At 49.0% G+C, this 23,404-nt stretch overlaps 1 protein-coding gene across 2 annotated transcripts in view; it reads right to left on the reverse strand.

The window, feature by feature from the left end:
• LOC111148087 (sideroflexin 5) overlaps positions 1-22,939 on the reverse strand; it is a 111,497-nt gene extending 88,558 nt beyond the window's left edge. The window contains exons 1-2 of one of the 2 annotated variants that reach the window (XM_022504484.1): positions 22,815-22,939; positions 10,105-10,173 (exon numbers count right to left, since the gene is read on the reverse strand). In XM_022504484.1, coding sequence (XP_022360192.1) covers positions 10,105-10,173; positions 22,815-22,916 — 171 coding nt within the window. In that variant the 5' untranslated portion in view covers positions 22,917-22,939. Of the gene's footprint in view, positions 1-10,104; positions 10,174-12,774; positions 12,832-22,814 lie in introns of those variants that run through there. The other variant, XM_022504485.1, reaches the window with a different exon arrangement.
• Between the last annotated feature and the right edge of the window lie 465 nt (positions 22,940-23,404).

Consider the following 23,404-nt stretch of genomic DNA (forward strand, 5'->3'; position numbering starts at 1 on the left):
TAACCGTGTGGAGGTCATGATAGTGTTACTTTTGTTGGGGGGTGGGTGGGAGGGGGAGGCAGGGCCCTGACTTGGAAAGGGCATAAGGGAACCCTTTGAGGTCATGGAAATGTTCAATGTCTTCATCTGAGTGGTGGTTACATGGGTATAAACATAAGTCAAAATGGAGTAAGCCATAAACTTGGGATTTGTGCATTTTACCATATGTATGCTCTACCTCAAAAAATTAACAAGAAACAGACAACAGCCATAGAAGGCAGCCTATGTCAAGGTTGGCTGAGGGATCCAGACATCAGGGTTGCCCAGTGTGGGCAAAGAAACCCAGTGAAGTTGCCCTGTTCCCCCATCTTTGTTTTTTTTTTTTTTTTTTTTTTTTGTTCCCCTTTGGCTAGAAGGGCAAGGTTAGCTGAGGATGGAAATGCAAAGAGACCTCCGCAGAAGCCCCCGGGTCTGAAGGCAGGATGCCGCCCCAGGAAGGGCAACCACGGGGCAGGCAGGGTGTTTGTGGAGACATCGGGCAGGGCAGTCCCATAGGACAGGAAAGGAAGAGCCACCTGCTATAATGGAACAGACAGACTGACTGCCGGCCCAGACGTGCCAGCCAGACCACCTGACCCATCAGGCCTGCCTCAGAAGCATCTGTGACCGACACAGGTCTAATCCGGGACATCAGGGAAACTTCTTGCTTAGGAGCAGCCTGACTGGGTGGGGTTGGGGCAGGGGGATGTACTGCCTTTCCCACTCAAAGGTATGCATATCAATTCCAAAATTCCGTAGCCTCTTCACAGAATCTATTTCCAACATGGAGATAGCTTGGTGGGATTTTTTTGGCAGGGGTGGGGAGGGGAGGGGCAATTAACCCATGCTATTTAGAGAGAATGTCAGAAAACAATAGAAAGGCACAAAAGATCATTTTAAATCCCTCATCAATACACTGCTGAGATAACCACCACAGAAATGAGAAGGGTTGAAAAAGAGTGAAGGGGATTTTTCTTCTGCATTTAATGTGTTTGTTTTTCAACAATATGGGATCATGTTGATGGTTTTACCTTGCTTCAGGTCACAGGGCTACAACATGAGAAGTTTAGTCTTCCTACCCAGAGTTTAGTCAGACCCTTGCTGTGTGCATCCCCCTCCCGCCGGCAACCCCCAGAAAGCCCTGCAGTGATGCGGCAAGCTCCCCACCCCTAGCCTGCTTCCTCCCACACTGAGGCCTCTGCCATGGGACAATGACTGCTCTACTTTCCAGCGCTGAATGGTGAATGGCCCCGTGTTCTCATTATTTTCCCACTCCAGGGATTCTCCTGAGTTCCTATAACAACCTGGCCAGGATCCATTTCATTTGACACAGTCATCAAAGGGAGGCCTCCTGCCACAGGAATAAGTTCCAGAGAGCCCCGATCTTGGCATGAGTTGAGGGAGACCTAAATCCAAAGTTCCTGAAGAACGAGTCTGGGAAATTAGGACTGGAGGAAGCTAGAACATGCTTTTCTCTTGCCTGGGCCTTACTAAGCCTCAGCCAGTCCCCTCTGTCAGAGGCTGAGGGGCTAGGGCTCCAGGCTGCTCTGTGGGACAGCCAAACCCCAGGACACTTGTTTTTTTTTTTTTTAAGGATTTTATTTATTTATTTGACAGAGAGAGATCACAAGCAGGCAGAGAGGCAGGTAGAGAGAGAGAGGAGGAAGCAGGCTCCCTGCTGAGCAGAGAGCCCGATGCGGGGCTCAATCCCAGGACCCTGAGATCACGACCCGAGCCGAAGGCAGTGGCTCAACCCACTGAGCCACCCAGGCGCCCCCCAGGACACTTGTTTTAAGAGGTCCCTGAGGCCTGACTCTTCTGGGGGCTGGGCCCTTCACTACAGCAACGAGGTCATTACCAGGGAGTCCTGAGGGATGGGAGGAGGGTCTCCCTGCTTTAAACCCTCCCCCACCCCCTGCATTGTGAGGCTTGACAGAGGAGCCCTGGGCACTTGAGAGGTGGGGATAGCTGGAGGTCCCTGGCAGGTGAACTTTGCAGGAAGTCTTTTCAACCAGAAACAAACAGGCAGCCAGGCCCCGGATGCAAAGGCAGCAAGGAGCGGATGAAAGGCTGCAGGCCCTTCTCTAGAGCCATGGGCCAGAGGGAGGGTCAGCCCTGGTTGCTTCCCAGACTCCCTCATTGGCTTGCCTGCCTCTAGCTCACCTGCCAAAAAGTGTCACCTTGAGGTTATCTCCTGTATTTTATTGGGGCATGGTTTCCAGAAGGTCCTTCTGGAAACGCTGGCACCTGGGAGGTCTGCTCCAGGGCAGAGAATTCAAAGAGAGGAGGAACCTGGCCTTGAGAGTCCTGCCCCAAGCCTTGAGGGGCAGAAGAAGGAAGTAAAGGGGCAGGCATGGAGTGTTAGAGTGGTGGCCAAAAAGGGCAAGAGATCGTGCCTGAGACAGTGGGACCCAGGAAGGAAAGGACACAAAAAGGAAAGCTGGGAAGAGAGTCAGCAAAAAGTCCCTCAATGGTGATGCTCATTTGACCATCCCAGAATTACAAGAGACCATTCTGTATTCACAAAGGATGTGGATAAGAATATCCCTTTGCATGTATCTATCATAGAACCATCTAGGCTACCCCCTCGCTGAAATAACTGGGGCCAGAAAAGGAAGGGCATTTCCACGCCCAGGGTCACAGGGTAGGTGGGAGGCAACTTAGAAATACCCTCCATCCCAGTTCTGGGCCATTTCCACAAAACATCAGCATGGAAGACCGTCCAGTCCTCATAAGAGTAACTGAAAGGGTTGTCTCCCAACGATTTCAAAGCAATGCCTACATCCCCCAAAGCTGAGGCCTATGGGGGCAGGGCACCTCAGGTAAGAAAAGGAAGGGTCTTCTTTACTCTCATTCAAAGCCAGGTCTGATCTGACACAGAAACTGGAGCATTGAAACTTTAGGCAAAGTGGGGAATTTGGGAGTCCCCAGAGCTTGCAGAACTTAAAAAAGAGAGAGAGAGAGAAAAGCAGCATCAGGGGTGGGGATAATTAATTGGCAATGGAGTGTGAGTGTGACAAAGCAGGGATGGCTGATGGGAGGCAGGGGGAGGGGAGGGCAGCAGCTTAGGTCACTTCAGGCCTTGATTGATCAGTATCTGATTGTTCTCACCTGCATCAGTCTTGCACCTGCCCAAGGCAGGGCCTTGCACTCTCACCTTGCCCGCAATGACTGCTTGAGCTATTTTTATTGTGGCCCCAAGTCCTGGGACTTGGGGCTAGAAGATAATGATATAAATGCAGACAGAGTCCCAGGCCCTTCTCTTGTCTTCCCTCAGCCTTCTTAAGCCCCCTTCTTGTTCCCTCTCTGCAGTCCTGGGACCCCCAGGGTTAAATGTCTATGCTGAGATTGGTCCTTGGCTCCCTGAAGCCCCAGGCCACTGGAGGCCCCAAGGGAAGAGGGAACCAGGGATACATGGGGAGAGGGTCTGTCTTCCCTATGAAACTTCTGGTTACCTTCAGGGGGCCCATGCGAGGCAGATAGAATTCTGTCCAGCTAGCCCAAGAACTTTAGAAACATTCAGCCCTCCAGCCTGGATAGCCTACTCTTTTTTTTTTTTTTTAAGATTTTTTTTTTTTTTATTCATTTGACAGAGAGAGATATCACAAGTAGGCAGAGAGGCAGGCAGAGAGAGAGAGAGGAGGAAGCAGGCTCCCTGCCGAGCAGACAGCCCGACGCGGGGCTCGATCCCAGGACCCCGGGATCATGACCCGAGCCGAAGGCAGAGGCTTTAACCCACTGAGCCACCCAGGCGCCCCTGGATAGCCTACTCTTGAGAATTTATTCTAGAAAATAAATGTAGCAGAAGTGAAAAATGATAGGTCGAACACTGTTTCTTGGAAAAGCCAAAGCTAGGGAACCACCCATGGGTTAGATCTAAGCATTGAACAGGGATGGTTATTTAGACTTTAAAACTTGATTTTTAGAAAGTATAAAAGGGGCCCATGGGTGGCACAGTCGGTTAAGCATCCAACTCTTGGTTTCGGCTCAGGTCATGATCTCAAGGTCCTGGGATAGAGCTCCACACCGGGCTCCTTGCTCACAAGGAGTCTGCTTGGGGACTCTCTCTCCCTCTCCCTCTGTCCCTCCCACTCATGCTCTCTCTCTGTAAAATAAATAAATAAATCTTAAAAAAAAAAACATTAAAATAAATTAAAAATTATAAAGACTTGGAAATGATTGAAAAAAGCAAATAAAAATTGTTCAGTGTAATAGTATGCCAAAAATGCATGCAGATAGGCAAGAACTTGAAGTGTATAAAGGTATTGACATTTGAGTATTTTTTATTAAAAATTCCATGAAAGGGGTGCCTGGGTGGCTCAGAGGGTTGGGGCCTCTGCCTTCAGCTCGGGTCGTGGTCTCGAGGTCCTGGGATCGAGTCCCACATCGGGCTCTCTGCTCAGCAGGGAGCCTGCTTCCTCCTCTCTCTCTGCCTGCCTCTCTGCCTACCTGTGATCTCTGTCTGTCAAATAAATAAATAAAATCTTTGAAAAAAAAAATTCCATGAAAGATTTTAAAATTAGAATATCAGGTGCTATCTAGAAGGTGTTCAAACAGACCTCCTCAAAGGGATTAAGAGTACACTTATCATGATGAGCACTGAATAATGTATAGCATTGTTAAATTGCTATATTGTATACTGACTATATTGAAATTTTTTGAGAAACTTTGTAATTAAAAAAGTATTTAGTTGAATGGCACCTGGATGTCCAGTTGCTGAAGCATCTGACTCTTGATCTCAGCTCAGGTCTTGATCTCAGGGTCGTGAGTTCAAGCCCCATGTTGAGCTCCATGCCCAGCATGGAGTCTACTTAAAAAAATTTTCAATGAAAAATTAAAAGAAAAAATAAATACAACATCATCACTCACTACTACTGAGACTATACACTGATATAATATTGATACAGGTTGGTATAATCTATAGGGCAATTTGGCATTATATATCAAATGTCTTAAAATGTCTTTCATTCAGAAATTCCACTTCTAGGAATTTATCCAAAGAAAATAAAGAGAAATATGTGGAGATTTATGTCCATGGATATTTACTGCAGTACTATTTATAATGGCAAAAGATGTAAACCACCCAAGTGGGTCACAATAGAGAAAATTATTAAGTACATTATAGAATAATCATATGATGGATTACTATGTAGTTATTAAATATATTTTGAAATAACATTTAATAACGACAAAAATGCTCATGATATGCTACATGTAAAAAAGCGTATATATCATGTATACATATATGTTATATAAATGTAAACATATATATCATGATTCTCTCTGTATATATCCTACATATGGAGATACAGATATATATAGATATATCTATATATAGATATATACATACATACACGCACACACACACACACACACACACATATTATATAAATCATCCCAATTTTGTACATATGCATACACCAAAAGGTCAATGGCGACTATTTCTGGCAGGTGGGATTATGGGTTATTTTTATTTCCTTCTTCAGGCTTTCATTTATTCCAGTATTTAGGGATCACTACCAGAATCATATCACATCAGAAGGCACACAATGTCAGTTTTTTCACGGCTAGTGATGCTAAGTTTGGCCACCTGGTTAAAGTGGGGTCCTGCAAGCTCTTCACTATAAAGGTAAATTTTCCCCTTTGCTAACTAATCTTCAGAGTGAAACTTACTTGAGAGCATACGCTTATCCCTATCCCATTGCCCTACAACTCCTTACCCTGTGCAGGCATCCACTAACAGTCCTGGCAGGGGCAGTGAGTTCACTGAGGGTTACACAAGGCAATTTTCTTCTACATTTATCAGCTGACATTCTTCAGTGAAGGTGAGCTTCCCTCTCCCATACCAGTACTAGTATTACTATGGATTCATGGATTTCTCCTCCTCCTTCCTGTTACTCTTACTATTGACTCGCAGATGTGTTAGTATTACTATTATGATTATTTAGTGCGTTAAGAAGATTGTATTCTTCTTAATGTTCAGACTCTTCCAAATGTGACTGCTGGGTTGCCCTTCAAGCCAGCTGCTGTGTCTCCATCACTCTTTGAGCTCCCTCCTACTTTCTGTAGCTGCTCTCCTTGTCCCAGATGTGGATCTGGCTACCTCTCCAAGAAGTTCCAGTTTCTTTTAGTAGGTTGTGACATTTAGAAACCAAGATCTGAGAGCTAAGTGTGTTCACTGTCACCAGAGGTCATTGCTTCCTGGCCCTTTCAATGAAGAGAGTCAGGAAACCAGGAAATATAAATACCAGTGTGTGTGTGTGTGTGTGTGTGTGTGTGTGTGTGTGTGTGTGAGAGAGAGAGAGAGAGAGAGAGAGAGAGTCATGAGTTCATATCCATACCTATGATTCAATAAAACATCACATAGTTCTTTGTGTCCTTTCCCCTACTCCAGATCTGTAGCCCCCTACCTCCACGGTGGGAAACGTGGTTCCCAACATCAATATAATTACTTATCTATTCTATCCTGTAATATAACCCAGACAGTTTCCGATTATGACACCAATACTCCTACGGAGTCTATGTTATTAACACCAATATTTCAGCCAGTTTTCTCTGCCCTTCAGGATGATATGATCTGTCAACTATTCATTCCCTTAAATAATTATTGAATTCAGAATAGCAAATTCCTTTCATCTTCAGTCCATAATTAAAAGTAACTTCAATGTCAGCTGGTACACCTTTGCCCTCAGAGATCTAGATCGAATTCCATGACGTGGGTGCAAAGCCAACGCTGGGCTTCTGCCAACTCCTGGTGGTTTGCTTCCTTGGGTCTGAGCCTGCACACACTGTACCCCGACAGGAGACTCACAGCCCCTCAAGATCCGCCCCTCAAAGAGTCTACTCTTGCAGAGATTTCAAGAACCAGGCAGACTTTACTGGCAACTTCCCAGGAATGATGGCGGAGGGAGCAACAGTACAACATGTCAACTTTCACAACTCAGTAGGCATGACCAGTCTCAAGACAGCCCCAGCCACTGGCCTCTCAGCTCATCCCAGATGCTTGCTCTCCTTCCCACCGTTTCTCCCTCTTCCTTCTCTCTCCTCTTGGCAGGATCAGAAAAGCACCATTCTTCCCCTCTGTCAAGCAGACCAACTTTCTCCCCTGAAGCCTTGCTCAAGACGTCCTTATGACAAAGACAGCCTTCTTCCTGAGAGAAATTACAGTGAATGAAATTGCCTCCGCCTCATTACACATGAGGGTTGGAATCTTTTTAAAGCTTGGTCAGTTATAAATGACAAACAAATTGCTGCAAAATTCTCTCAAGATGAGCCTATCCATCGACTCAGCGAATGTCTCTCAGAACCAGGTCACCAGATGGCTCAAGCTGCCCAGGATCTTTCTACCTCAAGAACTACCAGCTTCCAGAACCACCTCCTCATGTCCCCACAAACCTATCCCCATCGCAGGCAGACAGGCCTGTCCAGATCTCTTTCAGTGGGGTGCCCACCACCTCACTCTCCCTCCCAGAAACCTAGCCAAGGACCCTGAGAGAAATAGTTCTCTGTAGATATGAATCATGTCCTGTGGATGGAGCCGGGAAGAAGGGGAGCCTGGCCCTCCCGGCAGTGTCACAGTTCATGGGGGAGAGCCTGGGGTAATGGGCTCTCCGCTCTGCTTCCAATTTCTCATCCCTTCCCTGCCAATGGCCTTGCTAAGTAACCTGCCTGGATTAGACCCAGTGAGTCATGGCCCTTCCAGAGATTTCAGGGCTTAGATGATGATCTTCTATGGGCAAAATCTTTCCAAAAGGCAGGCATGTGGTGCTGGAAACAGTCCCCAACCAGGGGAGGGCACATGTGAAATGTGAAAAATATTCCAAAGTTTCTGTTGTATCGGTGATTTTCTAGGCAGTAAATTGTTAAGTTGTTTTGCCATGTCAATTGCTGATAGGGGATGCAGGCCAAAAGTGGTTTAGAGATGTATAAGAATATCGGGGCCATTCAAAATGCAAGAAGGATGTGGTACAAGGAGAATAGGAAATGAAATGGTCTGGGAGTGAGAAGAGGGTGGACAGGGGAGTGGGGGATGGAGGCCCACCGGGACCGCTAGGTCACCCCCTTGTAGCTACCCATCCATCCTCAAAGCCCCTGCCTGCTCGTGGTAATCTGGGGAGCCCTGAAGGACCTCCCGACCTTCTGTCTCCCTCCACCATTTCTCAACATGCCTCAAAACCACCCTCTGCACCTATCCTTTGAGTTAAGCACTAGCCCCTGTCGTCTTCTCCAACAAGCAGGTGGCATTTTTGTTGGGACAGATGTTACAATTGTATCTAGTTTTGCACCATTCTGGAGCTTTCGAAAAAACACTAGGCTAGGAAGTAGTTTCTCTAGTGTGCTACTTTTCCAAATTCTCATACAGTCACATTGATTACTCCTGAGGAGAAACCCGACAGAGCCCAGGGTACAGCAGCCTTGCCCTTCAGAGCTGGTAGGCCCAGAGGGGCAGGTAAAGTCAGCCAGTGAAACACCTGAGCCCATTGTCCTCCCTGAGGAAGGAAAGGTGTGTAGGAAACCACACACCAGGGTAATTCCCACATTTTGCATTACTGGGAGACTCTCCCAGGGCCCCTGGGGATTGTTCTCGGCCCAGGTGCCCAGAAGGCCTTGTGCTTCTTTCCATCATGGCTTTGACCTCAAAGACGGATCCAGTCTGGGACTGGGGCAAGCCAACCACAGAGAAGATGTGCAGAGAAGCACCATCCCTCCCCCGACCCCCTTCCCACACCTGGCAAGCCAACTCAAAGGCTTGGAATGGGAGTGGGGGGGACCCAGTACCGGAGCTCAGGCCCTTTGCTCACTGGGTAATCTTGGGAGTATTACCCAAACAGGATGCAAACTGGCTAAGAATAAGGGATCTGGAGACAAGCTTACCTATGTCAAACCCTGGCTCCACCACTGGCCAGCACCATGGGCCTGAGACCTAACTTCTGTCTGTTTGCACATCTGTAAAACAGAACTTAGAACCATCTCTACCTTGTAGTGTTGCTTTGTGTCAAGCTGATGAGCCGATGCATGTAAGATGCTTGCAACACGGCCCTGCTCACAGAACGGCCCTCGTAACGACCTGCAGCTTCATATGCGTGTGCATTGCTCCGCACACTTGAGGGTATAAAGACATACTTCTTATGATGGTGGAGGTAAATTTGGCACTAAATTTAAATTGGACGATACCACACGTTGGTGAGGATGTGGAGACCTGGAACACTGTGGATGGGAATGTTAAATGGAGAGCCGCTCGCAACAACGGTCTGACAACTTCCTATGAAGTTAAACATACGTTCGCCACAGTTACCACATGAGCTAATGAGCCATTCCTCATTATTTCCTCATGAGAAACGAAAACCTACGTCCGCATGAAGAATGTTCACGGTGCTTTATTTCTCATAGCCTCAGACCAGAAGCAGCCCAGGTGTCCCATTGGCAAGTGGACGAAAAAACAAATTCTAGAACATCCTTTAAATGGCATATGACCCAGCAGTAAGAATTTACCAAGCCCCGACACACACCACAACGTGGATGAATCTCAAAATGATTATGCCAAGGAAAGAAGCCAGATGCTCAAGGCCACGTACCGTAGGAGAACAACTCTAGGACATTTAAACCAGGACAACAGCAGGGACACAGAACAGGTGAGAGGTAGCCAGAGGCTGGCAGCAGCAGGGGAGCAAGTGTCCGAGCAAACACTGTAGGGTGACGGATGGAAGCGTTCTAGGGGTTTGTGGTGGGGTGGGAGGGGGACGTGACTGCATATGTTTGTCAGAAGGCAGGACGGCACATGTACCGAAAGTAAACTCTACCTCAGGAAATCCAACCCTATCTATGAGAGGAGGGGATTGGGCAGGGAGAGGATACTTTCTCGTTCCACTTAAACATACCCGTACCATTCGAACTTTGGTCGCGAGTGTGTCCTTCAGGTCCTGGGTAATAACTTCACTAGAGTTTGAGGTCGGAATGATGCTACATATCCACTTTGCCGTGAGGTGCAAATGGGATTAGATCGTGTGTATAAGGCACACACAGAGGTGACCCACAGATCTTCGAAAGGGACGGGGGCCTCCATGGAGAGTGCTGCCCCTGACTTACCTCAGTGACAAAGAGTGTACGAGGATCGATGATGTCCAAGAAGTGCCTGAAGCGACCGTAGAAGGACGTCTGGAGAAGGGGCGGTGGGGAGAGGAGAGGAAATCAGCTGCTGTAGACCATCCTCCAGCCCCCATGGACCACACCCCACAGCATACCCTCATCCATGGGATCCCACTGCCCCCAGGACTCCCCATGTGATAAATGCCAATGAGGACTCACTTCTCGGTCACCCGAGGCCAGCTTTCCGAGGTCTTATGTCTTTTTAAAGTCAACTCATAAAGACCATTAAGGTACTCGGTGACTATGCTGGGGCCTCTCCAGAGTACCTCCTGTTTTCCTCCCTCTTCCCCCAGTTCCCTGAGGTCCTCTCCAAGCCTCCCACAGTTCCCCAGCACCAGTGAACACACAGGTTGCAGAGGCCTCTCCCACGCTTCCCTGTGCACCACAGGCCTCCCTGCCTTGCTTTGGACCTCTCAAGCAGAGGGAAGTTCCCTCCCCAAGGTCCGGCTCAGGCTCCACCCCCAGAAAAGCTCCTCACAGGCAAAGCTCAAGGATGACCGCACCCAGCTCACAGACTTCAAGCCCTCCTTTACCCCTAGCCCTGGAGCAGCTGTGAGGCTCAGGATGGGGGCCTGCTTGCCCTGGCCTCACCCCAGAGCAGGGGCCCCAGAAAAGGAGGGCTTTGTGCAAAGCAGGCCACGGGCATTAGCCCACAATGAAAGGAAACCGAGCAACGAAAAAACATTGCTACTGGGCCCTCTGCCCTAGGGAAAAAGCTGAGCTCAAGGTCGTGAGTAGATGCCAAGCTGGAGGACAAAGGGGAAGCTGCAAACACTGGAGGTTCATGCCTCACTTCACTCCGGGCTCTGCCCCAAATCCTCCCTAGAGCCCCACAGTTCTCCCAGTACCCTCCTCTGCATGGGGAAGGAAGCAGAAGCCTCCACACTCCCTCCATCCCCTTGCTCGTTAGGACACCAGACCCTACAGCCACCTTCTGCTTTCTCCTCCCAGTAACGACCCATTCCCTGAAAGTCCCCTGTGCATACCAGGCCCCATGCTGCCTCCACTCTCTGCTCGCTCTGACACCCTCCTGCACCCTCTCCACCCCCTCCTGCCACCCTCTTGAGGTACTGCCATTCACAAACCAGATCTTCAGTACTATTCCTTAACTCAAACAGTTGCTTCTCTAACCTCTCATAATTCAAAGGGCCTAAACCATTACCCCACTTATACACAATGCTCACACCGCCATCCTGGCAAAATTTCCCCTCTAAGTATTTAGCCTAAGAAAACAACCAGAGATGTTCAGAGGTGTGGTTAGAAGTACAGGCCGATGATGCGCACCGCTGCATTGTTTGCAAAGGTGAATTATTCTGTAAACAATGGTCCGCTCCTATGACTGAACACCATGTAGCCATCTAAATTATATTTTCAGACATTTATGATAGGAAAAAATGCTCGTGATTTCGTGAAATGCATACAAACAGGATAATTCCAACTTTTAAAAAAAAACAAGGAGATAAATAGAGCTAGATGGACAGTGAGTGGAGAGCAAAGACACACAATGACATCCAGGCCCTGGTCGACCAGATCCAGCCGGGGAGCCTTACAGAAGTGGCCGATTCCAGGGCTGGGGAAGGGAAGCGACAAGCTGGAACCAGCTCATCTTGTTGGTCCAGAATGTGATGAAGCTGCCAGCCCACAAAATGGTGGGGACATGCTCAAAGGACCAAACGGGGGGCAGATGGACATCATGTGCCTCTGCATATGACACACTGAGAAATTCACGGTGTCACTCAAAGGGTATTCTGGAGGGACTGAAGCTAATCATGGGGCAAACCCAAGTTGAGGAGCATTCCATAAAATGACCAGCCTGTTCATCGAGTATTTCACTGTCATCAAGACAAAAACGGGAATGGGTCCACATGAACGGAAGCCAAAGAAACAAGACAACTACAAGTAATCTGCGATTCTGGACTGTGTCAAAGAAAGATGCTCTCAAGGACGTTATTGAGACAACTGACAAACTTGGAATAGGGATCACAGATTAATAAAAGTAGTCGAGGGCGCCTGGGTGGCTCAGTGGGTTAAGCCTCTGCCTTCAGCTCAGGTCATGATCTCAGGAGCCTGCTTCCCCCTCTCTCTCTGCCTACTTGTGATTTCTCTCTCTGTATGTCAAATAAATAAAATCTTAAAAAAAAAAAATAGTCGAACCATGTTAGATTCCTGAATGTCATAACTCTATTTCCTAGACACTGAATGTTTGTGCCTCTCCACCAATTCATATGTTAACCTAACACCCAAAGTGGTGATATTTCAAGGTGGGGCCCTTTGGAAGCAGTTAGATGAGGGCAGAGCCCTTACAAATGACATCGGTGCCATTGTGAGAGCCCCCGGAGGGCCCCTTGACTCTTCTACCATGTGAGATCTCAGAAGACAGCTGTCTATTAACAGTGAATCTGCCAGGCCCTTGAGCTTAGACAACCTAGCCTCCTGAACTGGGAGAAGTTCATTTCTGTCGTTTATAAGCCGCCTAGTCTATGGTATTTTTGTTATACCCGCTCGAGTGGATGAAGACAGCAAAGTCAGAATGCCCTCGTTCTTATGATACACGAAAGTAGTCAGGGATCAATGGATATAACCCACTCTCAAAGGGCTGAGAAAAATTACATGTGTAAACACAGCAGGCAACAGTGCAATCTGGAAAGTGAATACTTTCATGTGAGTTCTTTTCTTTACAGACTGAAGATGTCCTTGATGATATCATGGATATTTGCTCTGTTTCTGGACTTTCTGATCACCTGTAGACAAAAAGAATAATAAAGGAAGTGCAACAAGAATGTTAAAAACTGGTGGACCTAGGCCAAGGGTATACGAAAGTTCTCTTTATTCTTACTGCAACTTTTCTGTAAGAACAAAACTGTTTCAAAATAGAAAGTACAGAGGCACCTGGGTGGCTCAGGCAGTTGGGTCTCTGCCTTTGGCTTGGGTCATGGTTTCAGGGTCCTGGGATCAAGCCTGCATAGGGTTCCCTGCTCATTGGGAAGCCTGCCTCTCCCTTGGCCCCCTCCCCACCTTGTACTCTTTCTCTCCCCTTCTCTCTCAAGTAAATAAATAAAATCTTTAAAAAAAAATAGAAAGTACAAAATTTTTTTTAAGTTAGATGAAAATATATTAAAATGTTAACAGGGATTGACTCTGGGTAACAGGAATATGGATGATTCTTTCTTTTTAAAATGAAATAAAGAGGGACGCCTGGGTGGCTCAGTCGGGTAAGCCGCTGCCTCCGGCTCGGGTCATGATCCCAGGGTCCTAGGATCAAGTCCCGCCTCAGGCTCCTTGCTCGGCGGGGAATCTGCTCCTCTCTCTGCCTCTGCCTGCCTCTCTGCCTGCTTGTGCGCTCTCTCTCTCTGACAAATAAATACATACACAAATAAATAAAATCTTAAAAAGAAAAAAAGAACCAGCATTCTGTATAACATATAGAAGTAATAGTCTATTTTAAAAATACGTACTTAATTTAAAATACTATCTACTCTATTACTTGATTACAAGCTCGTGAAGGAGGTAGGCTGTTGGGTGTTCCTTCTGTAGCCTCATCCTCCCTGGATCCTAGTCTCCTGTCTCACACCTAGAAGGGGCTCCGGCCACATCCCTGCCACGAGAATGAATGAGTGGGCAGGTAAGACACCTATGGCCCGGAGGCTGCCTGGAGGGGATGTAGCCCAGGCCGGGCTTCCAAGGGAGACTTCCAAGGGAGGCTAGGATTTGAAAGGGACAACAGGGTGGCAGTTAGTGGCCCAAGTAGGGAAGAGAAGCAGCAGGGACAGAGGGGAGGGCCTGGAAGGAGAACAGCCAAAGTGAAACAACCTCCTAAAGATGGTCCAGTGGAGACTTCTAAGTCTCTGACTGCCCTGTGATCTGGCACTGTCTAGCCCTGCTGGCCCCCTGTGTCTAGCCCTGCTGGCCCCCTGTGTCACTCTCTACCAAGGCCACTGAGAGAGTGTTCTAGGTAAAACACTTTGCTCCACAGATATCCTCACTGCCCTCTGAGCTGGGCTCAGGAAACACCACAGTGGACAAGCATTCGAGAAGCTGAGTCCATCAAGCAAGACAAGTAAACAAGTCACTACAAAATGCTGTGGTCAGACCTTAAATGAAGCATCATAAAGCACAGTGAGGACACAGATGACTTCTTCCTGGTGAGTCAAGGAGGCTTCCCGGAGGGGCTGGGATGGGTGGATGGACGAATTTACCAAGCAGAGAGGGGTATCCACAAGGGCTCTCTTGCGTGAAGGCTGGACTTGGAAACTGCATCAATATCAGCCAAGAGGAGGGACTGAAGTATGACAGATGACATTTTAGAAAAAGAGGGCAAGGCCAATAACAGATAGGGTCTGCCTGGAATGCTCTGATGTTTTAAAAAAAAATAATAATTCCTATAGTGCCTGGGGAACAAGCTGTACTACTGTATTCATTCAGTCTATATGCATTAAATACCCACTGTGTGCCAATAGCTGAGCTGGGAGGTGTAAGGCGAACAAGGTAAAGATCCACCCCCAGCCCGAAACAATCTTGTCACCTAGAAGAAAATTTCAAAAAATTGGGGTGCCTGGGTGGCTCACTGGGTTAAGCCTCTGTCTTCGGCTCAGGTCATGATCCCAGGGTCCTGGGATTGGGCCCCACATCAGGCTCTCTGCTCAGCAGGGAGCCTGCTTCCCCCCCGCCACCTGCCTCTCTGCCTACTTGTGATCTCTCTCTGTCAAATAAATAAATAAAATCTTTTTTTTTTTAAAGGAAAATTTCAAAAAAATTAAAGGAAAAGCAACTTCACCAGACTTCTGTGGTTTTATTCATTCATTCACCAACGAGCTCCTGAGGACCTACTGTGTGCTTAGCACTGCGCTGAGTCCTGGAGTATAGCAAGGGGCTTCCTGACCGGGAGAAGGAGGAAGAACAGAATGTGGATAATGCCTTGATTTCTAGTTAAATACTAAGGCCTATTAATTAGGACAGGAAAAACAAGAAGCATACGACTTAGTGGAGGGAAGACCAAAGTTCTTTGCTGGTCATGTGAGTTTGAAATACTTAAAGGACCCTCTGGATTTAACATTGCAGTAAATACTGGAAGCAGGGACCTGAGATTCAAGAAAGGGGTTCTGAGTCGTAAATGCTAAGCACAGATGATAGTGTACTTATCCAGTCAGCCTCAGAACCCCTGCCCAGGGACAAAGTTACATCTACTGACTCACTGCAGTGAGGGAGGCCATTATAGCAGAGGAAGCTTGCGGCACATCACCAAATGGGGGAAAACTGAGTTGGGATTTTCTGGGCAAAGATGGAGGAAAATTTAAATGACATGGTGCTTTAATAGGCTCAAAGCAAAGAGATGAGGAAAGGGGTCCAGCTAGGTCTAGACTGAGAAATGGCCACACGGTCTTGTTTCCTTAGAAACTATGAAATTAAGATAAATGTGGAAGGTTGTGTCCAGAAATGGTTTAAAGCACCGCACTTGGGTTAAACTTTGAGTCAAAGTGCCTTAGCCCCACCTCTCAAGAGGGGAATGTTTCATTCCTCAGATATATTATTATTTTTTAAAGATTTTATTTATTGGGGCACCTGGGTGGCTCAATGGGTTAAAGCCTCTGCCTTCGGCTCAGGTCATGATCCCGGGGCCCTGGAATCGAGCCCCGCATTGGGCTCTCTGCTCAGCGGGGAGCCTGCTTCCCTCTCTCTCTCTGCCTGCCTCTCTGCCTACTTGTGATCTCTGTCAAATAAATAAATAAAATCTTTAAAAAAAAAGATTTTATTTATTTATTTGACAGAGAAACAGCGAGAGAGGGAACACAAGCATTGGGTATGGGAGAGGGAGAAGCAGTCTCCCCACTGAGCAGGGTGCCCAATGCGGGGCTCGGTCCCAAGACCCTGGGATCATGACCTGGGCTGAAGGCAGACACTTAATGACTGAGCCACCAGGCGCCCCGCCCCCCTGCCACTAGTATTATTTTAAAAAGCAAAGTTTCTGGCAGCTTATGGTCTCAGAGAATGCTACTTCCCAGTGAGTATGGAGGAGAGGTCACTCAAAGAAGTAAGTCACTGGTACAATTTACAGCTGCAGGGGGTCCTGGGGAGAACCACTAATTCTTTGTAGGAAGGGGGTTTCTCTGTCTGTCATTCCAGACTGAAAAATGGCAAAGAAGCGTTTCACTTTCTCAGTCTGGGTTATTTTTATTTTCTCAAAAGTTTAAATTGTATGGCCTTTTTTTTTCCCCTCCAAAATTCAGCCCCCATCTCTACCCAATCAGCCAGTGGATGTTTTTCCTTCCCTTTTATATCACCGGAAGAATGAGTCAGCCAAGTGATTCCTTCTCTTCCCCTTCACAAGAAAGGTGAGTCAGCTCATTCTCAGCAGGACCTGCGACACAGACATTCCCACCTCCATAGCCACTGGGGAGAGCGGGCCTTGGGAGCAGCAGCCAAGGGCCAAGGCCTATAAGAAACTGGCAGCCCTCCAATAAACATACACCTAACCAGACCTCTAAGTCACGACTCTTCCGGATCAAGAATAAAATAGGCACTGAACCTATAGCCCAAAGGCAGAAAGGCTGGGCAGGCTCAGTATCCCTCAGCCAGGCTGCACAAGGAGACACCCGGGCATCCCCAGGTGAGGTCTTCTACCCAGGGACTCAAATTCTATTGGCTGGGGTGGGCTCCAGGCATCAGTGTCCATGGAAAACCCTGCCCCAGGGATTCTAACATGCAGCAGGGACTGAGAGCCACTGGACTAGAAGGTGTTGACCTTGTCCACCGCACAAACTAGCTCCAGGACCAGCCTCGGAAACAGTAACTGTCCAGCCTATAGGATGCAAATGATTAAAACACATAACTACCTGCTGGGTTCATTCTGGAACTGGAGTTCAGGCAAACTATTTAAGAAACCTCCCTACCATCTCCCAACTTTCAGCCCACACACAGCTCTCACCCTGGGAGTGAAGAGTGCACTTTCCTGCTCCAGCCAGGAGCCTCATGCACTCCACCTGTTCTGCTGCCTCGGTTCATTTCCAAATTTCCCATGCACACACGAAGCACGCTCACACCCCCAGTTAGCTTCGCAGCTAAGTGACTCTCCCGAAGAAGCCAGGAAGTTTAAAAACAAAACAAAATGAAAAACAACTCATTTCTGGGTAGACTGAAACACAGATGGGAAGAAGCACGTGTTTGCTCCCTGTCCTCAGACCTGACTTGCCAAAAATGGTGTCTGGGCCCAAAGCAAGTTCAGGAGAGCAAATGAGCAGACAAGTAGGAAAGGGAAAAGAGCTTCGCCGGGAGCTGTCCTATTGTCTTCCACCCCTTTGCTAGACAATATGGGGCAGTGGGCAAAAGCATGGACTTGGGGGCACTTGGCTGGTGCAGTTGGTTAATCATTGGACGCTTGGTTTCGGCTCAGGTTGTGATCTCAGGGTTGTGAGCGCAGAGCCTGCTTAAGATTCTCTCTTTCCCTCTACCCTTCCCCATTCCTCCCTCCTCTCTCTCTCAAATAAATAAAATTTAAAAAACAAAACAAAACAAAACATAGACTTAAAGTTTATAGGAAGCACAGGGGACAAAAGAACATGTTAAATAATACCACAGAACTGCCATCAGTCACATTCAGAATGAGGGAAACCCTACAAGACAAATAAGACAAGACAGTTTTTCCAACAAATAGAGGAAGAAAAGAGAGAAGGAGGACCAACAGATTAGAAGAGACTTATCAGTCAAATATAATGTGTGGGGCTTCCGGGTTCCTGATTCAAACAAACCAATTATTCAAAAAATTATGAAACAGGCGTGCCTGGGTGGCTCAGATGGTTAAGTGTCTGCCTTCGATCAGATCATGATTTCTAGGTCCTGGGATTGAACCCCATGTCAGGCTCCCAGCTCAGCAGGGAGTCTGCTCCCCCTTCTCCCTCTGCCTCTCCCCCTGCTTGTGCTTTCTCTGTCTCTGTCTCTCTCTCTCAACTGAATAAAATCTTAAAAAAAAAAATGATGTGACAATCATGGAAATGTGAACAGCTCGATGGACTTGATGTTGGTATTCCCCCCAAAGTCACATGTTGACTCTTAACCTCCCCAGTGTGAGGTGAAGTGATGGTATTGGGTCATGGGGCCTTTGGTAGGTGCCCTCATGAATGGGATTAGTGCCCTTATAAAAGAGACTCCAGAAAGATCCTTCTACTCTTCTGCCATGTGAGGCTACAGCCAGAAAGTACAGTCTATGAAACAGAAAGCTGGCTTTCATCAGTTGCTAGCACCTTGATCTTGAACTTCCAGCTTCCAGAACTGTGAAAAGCAAATTTCTATTGTTCGTATGCTACCCCATCTATGGAGTTTGTTAGAGCAGCCCAAACAGACTAAGACAAACTGTGACTGATTTGATGATATTAAGGAATAATTATTTTAGGTGTATTAATGGTATTGTGGTTGTTAAAACAAATTTTAAAAACCCTCTGATACCATGTGAGAAAGAAGGTACATCACCTCTGTGATATTCTTCCCCCAAAATGCAAACCCCAGTCTAACCCAGTCTAACCATAACTGGACCGACCCAAACTGGGAGATACCCTACGAAATACCTGACCAGTACTCCTCAAAACCATCAAGGTCATCAAGAACAAGGAAAGTCTGAGAAGCTGTCACAGACCAGAAGAGGCTAAGGAGACATGACAACTAAATGTAATGTGGGATCACGGATGGGATCCTGAAACAGAAAAAGAACATTAGTATAAAAAAATCAGGAAATTCAGTAAAGTCTGGAAGTATAGTTAATAGTAATGTTCCAATACCGGTTTCTTAGTTTTGACAACTGTACCAGGGTCATATGAAATGATACTATTAGGGGAAATAGGGTGAGGGTTATACAGAAATTCTGTTCTCTTTTTGTCTTCTGTAAGTCTAAAATTATTCTGAAGTAAAAAATTTATTTTAAAAAAGTCCTGATTTTCTAGAGATATCTACTAGCAGTTAAAATGAAATGATGGGTGGTCTGGGCCTTGCTTTAAAACAATTCTTTGGTTGGAGGGCAGCTGGGTGGCTCAGTCAGTTGGGCATCTGCTTTAGGCTCAGGTCATGATCTCAGGTTCCTGGGATGGAGCCCCACATCAGGCAACCTGCTCAGGACTCCCTGCTCAGTGGGGAATCTGCTTCTCCCTCTCCCTCTGCCCCTCCCCCCTGCCTGTGCTCTCTCAAATAAATAAAACTCTTAGAAAAAAATAAAAGAATTCATTGGTTGGGATTGGGGGCATATATATGAAATGAGGCTGGTCTCACAGTGGCCATTGTTGATGCTCAGTGACGGCTGGATCTTTCTTTGACAGCTGTCTCCACTTCTGCATGTCTGTAAACCTTAATAAAACAAACAAGTAAGGATCCTGGAGAGAGACTGCCTCAGAAGTGTTAATCTGGCCGTGTGCTGCAGGTTTGTTACCTATCATATATGGGATGATTGTACCTGCCTCACAGAGTTGTGAAAATTCAGTGAGTCAACATGCCAAAAGGCTGGAGAAATGCTTAGCTATTCTCAGCATCTTATGGGTGGAAAGGTGGTCACAGACCAAAGCCCAGCAAGGCAAGTCATCTTTCTCCACCCTCTGACACTGCTCAACGTCCTTTCTCCCCCAGTCCTCCTGCACAGAGATCGTTGAAGGATGGAAGGAAGAAGGGCTCCAGGGCAACACTAGCGAGTAAGGAAAGACCTCCGCACCCAGTCTTGCAACCAGTCTTGCAACACGATGAGACTAGCTGGGGACGGAGGGTGGTGTCCCTGGTGTGGGCTCTGGGAGTTAGACCCTGGATTATGAGCCACTCAGGGTTCAAGTGGCTGAAAGCAGCTAATGTGGTGGAAAGGAGGGCTAGCAGGGGAGGGGTTCTGATTTCAGAAAGTAGAGGTCAGCAGGGGTGGGCCATGCCGGCCTTTGGGGCCCTTCCAAAAGTGAGCTCCTTATCTCAGAAGCAGGGGAAGCCACTGGAAAAAGTTCAAGTGTGAGGTGGAGGTGGGGGTGGGGAGGGGAGGGGAGGGAGTCACCCAATCAGACCTGCATTGTTGAGACTGCCAAGGGGAAGAAGGAAGCATTGGAAGAGGGCCAGAGGGAAGCAGGGAGAGCTGTTAGGCTTCCATAGTGGCTCAGGATGTAGATAATGGGAGCTTGATCTAGGATTCCAGCAGGGGAGGCCAGTGGATTTGAGAGCTGTTTTAGAAAACACTGGGCCTCTGGCTGTGTTTGGAAGGTGAGGGTGAGAAAGTATGCAGGGGATTTGCAGGTTTCTTGGGGAGTCAACTGGGTAGCAGTTGGGCTGCCTGCACACTGGGGAGCGGTGTGGGAGGAGCAGGAGGTGTGGTGGGGGGGAGGGTGCAGAGAGAAGTTCCTTAACAGGGACAATCACCACCACTGTGCTTTATGCAAGTCACACTGCTGGAGGAAGGGAGCTTCCAAAGCAAATACCGCAAACGCTTTCAGTGCCCTCAAGATCGGTGCCAAAAAAAGATCCACCAGCAATGGCTGAGTGGAGGAATCTCAAATGTGCGTTTATAGCTCCGGCGGTGATCACAGCAAAGGCCTCAGTCATTAAAGCCACTGGGAAGTCTTCAATAACTGTGTGTTGTGTGACTGAATGTCCCAAAACAGGTATCAGAAAAAAGACAACCCACAAACCTTTATTCAGCCATTATCATGTGTCTAGCCCCACCTTGGCATAAGACGGAGACAAGAAAGGGCAGGATTAGCCCCCTCCCTCAAAAGACGCACACAAGGGTTGAGAACAAGTAACCACACATGAGTGTTAGAGGAACACGGGGCAGACCGTCACTAAAGGCTGACCTAAAAGGATCCCACTTGGCGTGGCCAAAGAGGGGTCAGGATTGAGTCGGTGACCTGGTCCCACCAGGGGAAATATCACACAGGAAGAAGGCAGTAAAGTGCTTCCAGAGAAGGGGGGGCCTGCCTGATCCTGGAGGAGTGAGTAGAAAGTGGAGGGCGGGCTGGGAAAGGGGGACAGCCAATGAAGGGTCACCAGAGTCCTGGGAGAGGTGCCCCTAACCCTCTCGCAGTAGGGGGGCATCCTACACGGGCAGGAAGATGCCAGTCTTGCCTCGGACAACTACATGCTGAGATGGTTTATTTCTTTAAAGGAATTTAAAGTCCTGTCTTAAAAGTGGGGACATTTTCTGGGACGCCTGGGTGGCTCAGTTGGTTAAGCAGCTGCCTTCGGCTCAGGTCATGATCCCAGCGTCCTGGGATCGAGTCCCGCATCGGGCTCCTTGCTTGGCGGGGAGCCTGCTTCTCCCTCTGCCTCTGCCTGCCATTCTGTCTGCCTGTGCTTGCTCTCTCTCCCTCTCTCTCTGACAAATAAATTAAAAATCTGAAAAAAAAAAAAAAAAGTGGGGACATTTTCTCACTCTGAAGGCTCAGGGCGACAGTTCCTTCATTACCAGCAAAGCTCGGTGCACCACTTTCCTAGCCCCAGTCCCTCTCCCACACAAGCACCACCACCAAGAAAACAAAAACACAAAACACAAAACACCACCGCACCGACCTTTGCACAATTTCCTTTCTTCCTGCAAACTTCTGTCTGCCTCCGCTGCCCCCCACCCAAGGAAGGCCCGGTTCGCTTCAGCAGAGCCACTTTGCCCTTTTCCTAATAAAGTCCACTTCCTCGGCGCTGGAGGCAGTGGAGGACCGAGGGTACGAGGCGGCCCGAGACGTGGGAATGGCCCCTCCAAGCCTTCAGCCCCGGCCGTACGTCCGGGCTGTAGGTTCGATCCCCGTCTGCGTGGCCGTGTCGGGGGTCCCCGAGTAAAAGGGCCACTGTCACCGTGCTCCGAAGAGACCGACAGGGTCGGACAGAGGCAAGCTCTCGGCCGCGCCAGGGCCCGGGCGCCAGAGACCCGCCTGGGAGGTCGCACGGGAGGAGGGGGCTGAGGCGGGCTGCCGGGGACTGGGACTCTCGCTACAGCCCGCGGCCCCAGGGGATGACACAGCGTTTCCTCCGCACCCCGGCTCTCCCCGCATGTCCTCGTTCCATCCCCGGCAGGGCACCAGCCGGCCGACTCGCTACGTCAGCGGATTCCCCGCTGGAAAGGGCAGGGGTGGCCGGGGCCGCGGGGACCGCTCGGCTCGTGGCCGTAAACCATCGCGCCCTGCGGACCTGGCTTGGGGGTCGAGGGCTGGGAGCATGACCGCGGGGTGCGGACGCTGCCCGGGAGCTCCGCCAGCAGCTCTCAAAGAATGTCAGTTCCCACCCACGGAAAGTTAGAAGGCATCTCCGCCACGCCAACTTATCATCCAGAGCCGGAGTCGAACTTTCCGCCGGGAGTGGCTGGCTGCACAGCCGAAAGCGACCCTGCAGAAGCCGCTCGAACCCGGACGCCCCAGATCCCGGGCCGCGACCGGCAGCGACCAATCACAGAGCGCCTCCGGCGGGAAAGGCTGGAGGGCGCGGGCAGCTGAGGAGTGACGGCACCGGCGGCCAATAGGGAGCTAAGGTGGGAGTCCTCGCCCATCCTGCTCACCAATGGGAAAGGGATGGCTGGGGCCGAGGTCCCCCAGGCAATAGCTGCAGGCTCCCCGGTGGCCGCGGGTCGGAGACCCTAGGACTAAAGGGAATTGGGGAGAGGAGTTGGCTCACCCTCCCTGGGCCACCCGCCGACCCTCAGACCATAGCCTGGTCCTCACCTGCTGAAAGCGGGGTTTGCCCAGCTGGAACGGAGGTGCATCGGTCGAGGTGTTAGCGGCACTAGCTGCCGCCGCCGATGCTGTAGTCGCTGTATCCGCCATGGCCACTGACGCCTGCAATCTCCGGCCCTTTTAAAATGTCCCTCCTCGGCCCCCGCCACAGCTGCTTCTCCCGATTGGCCATAAGCAACCGCAGCGAGCCGGAGGCGCAAGGGGTTGTGGGGAGCGTAGTTTTTCTCGTCACGGGGGTTGACAACCCTAGACTGCGGAGAGTTGCACCGACTCAGACCCAGTCTCCTGCCCAGGTTCCTGCCGCCAGATCTGCAGGGCTCGGCCGCGTGGGAAGAGTGTGCGGGTACGACTCTAAGGTTCCGACAGAGGGCCACGGGGCTACCCCTCGCCGGTTACCTGCTCCTAGAAGTTTAGTTACTGCGGAGGGCATCGCTCCTGGGGCGCTAGCCCAGAAGAGCCCTACTCAAGCGGGTCCAACCGGGGACGAGATGGGCAAGGACTCCAGGATGTGTAGGGTTAATCCCGGAAAGCTTTCTGCAAGGACTTGCACTGCGGAATCTTCACGCAGTTCCTTCTGT

This window comes from Enhydra lutris, unplaced genomic scaffold (genome assembly GCF_002288905.1).
Source record: "Enhydra lutris kenyoni isolate GAN:26980312 unplaced genomic scaffold, ASM228890v2 scaffoldscaffold18, whole genome shotgun sequence".
Lineage (NCBI taxonomy): Eukaryota > Metazoa > Chordata > Mammalia > Carnivora > Mustelidae > Enhydra > Enhydra lutris.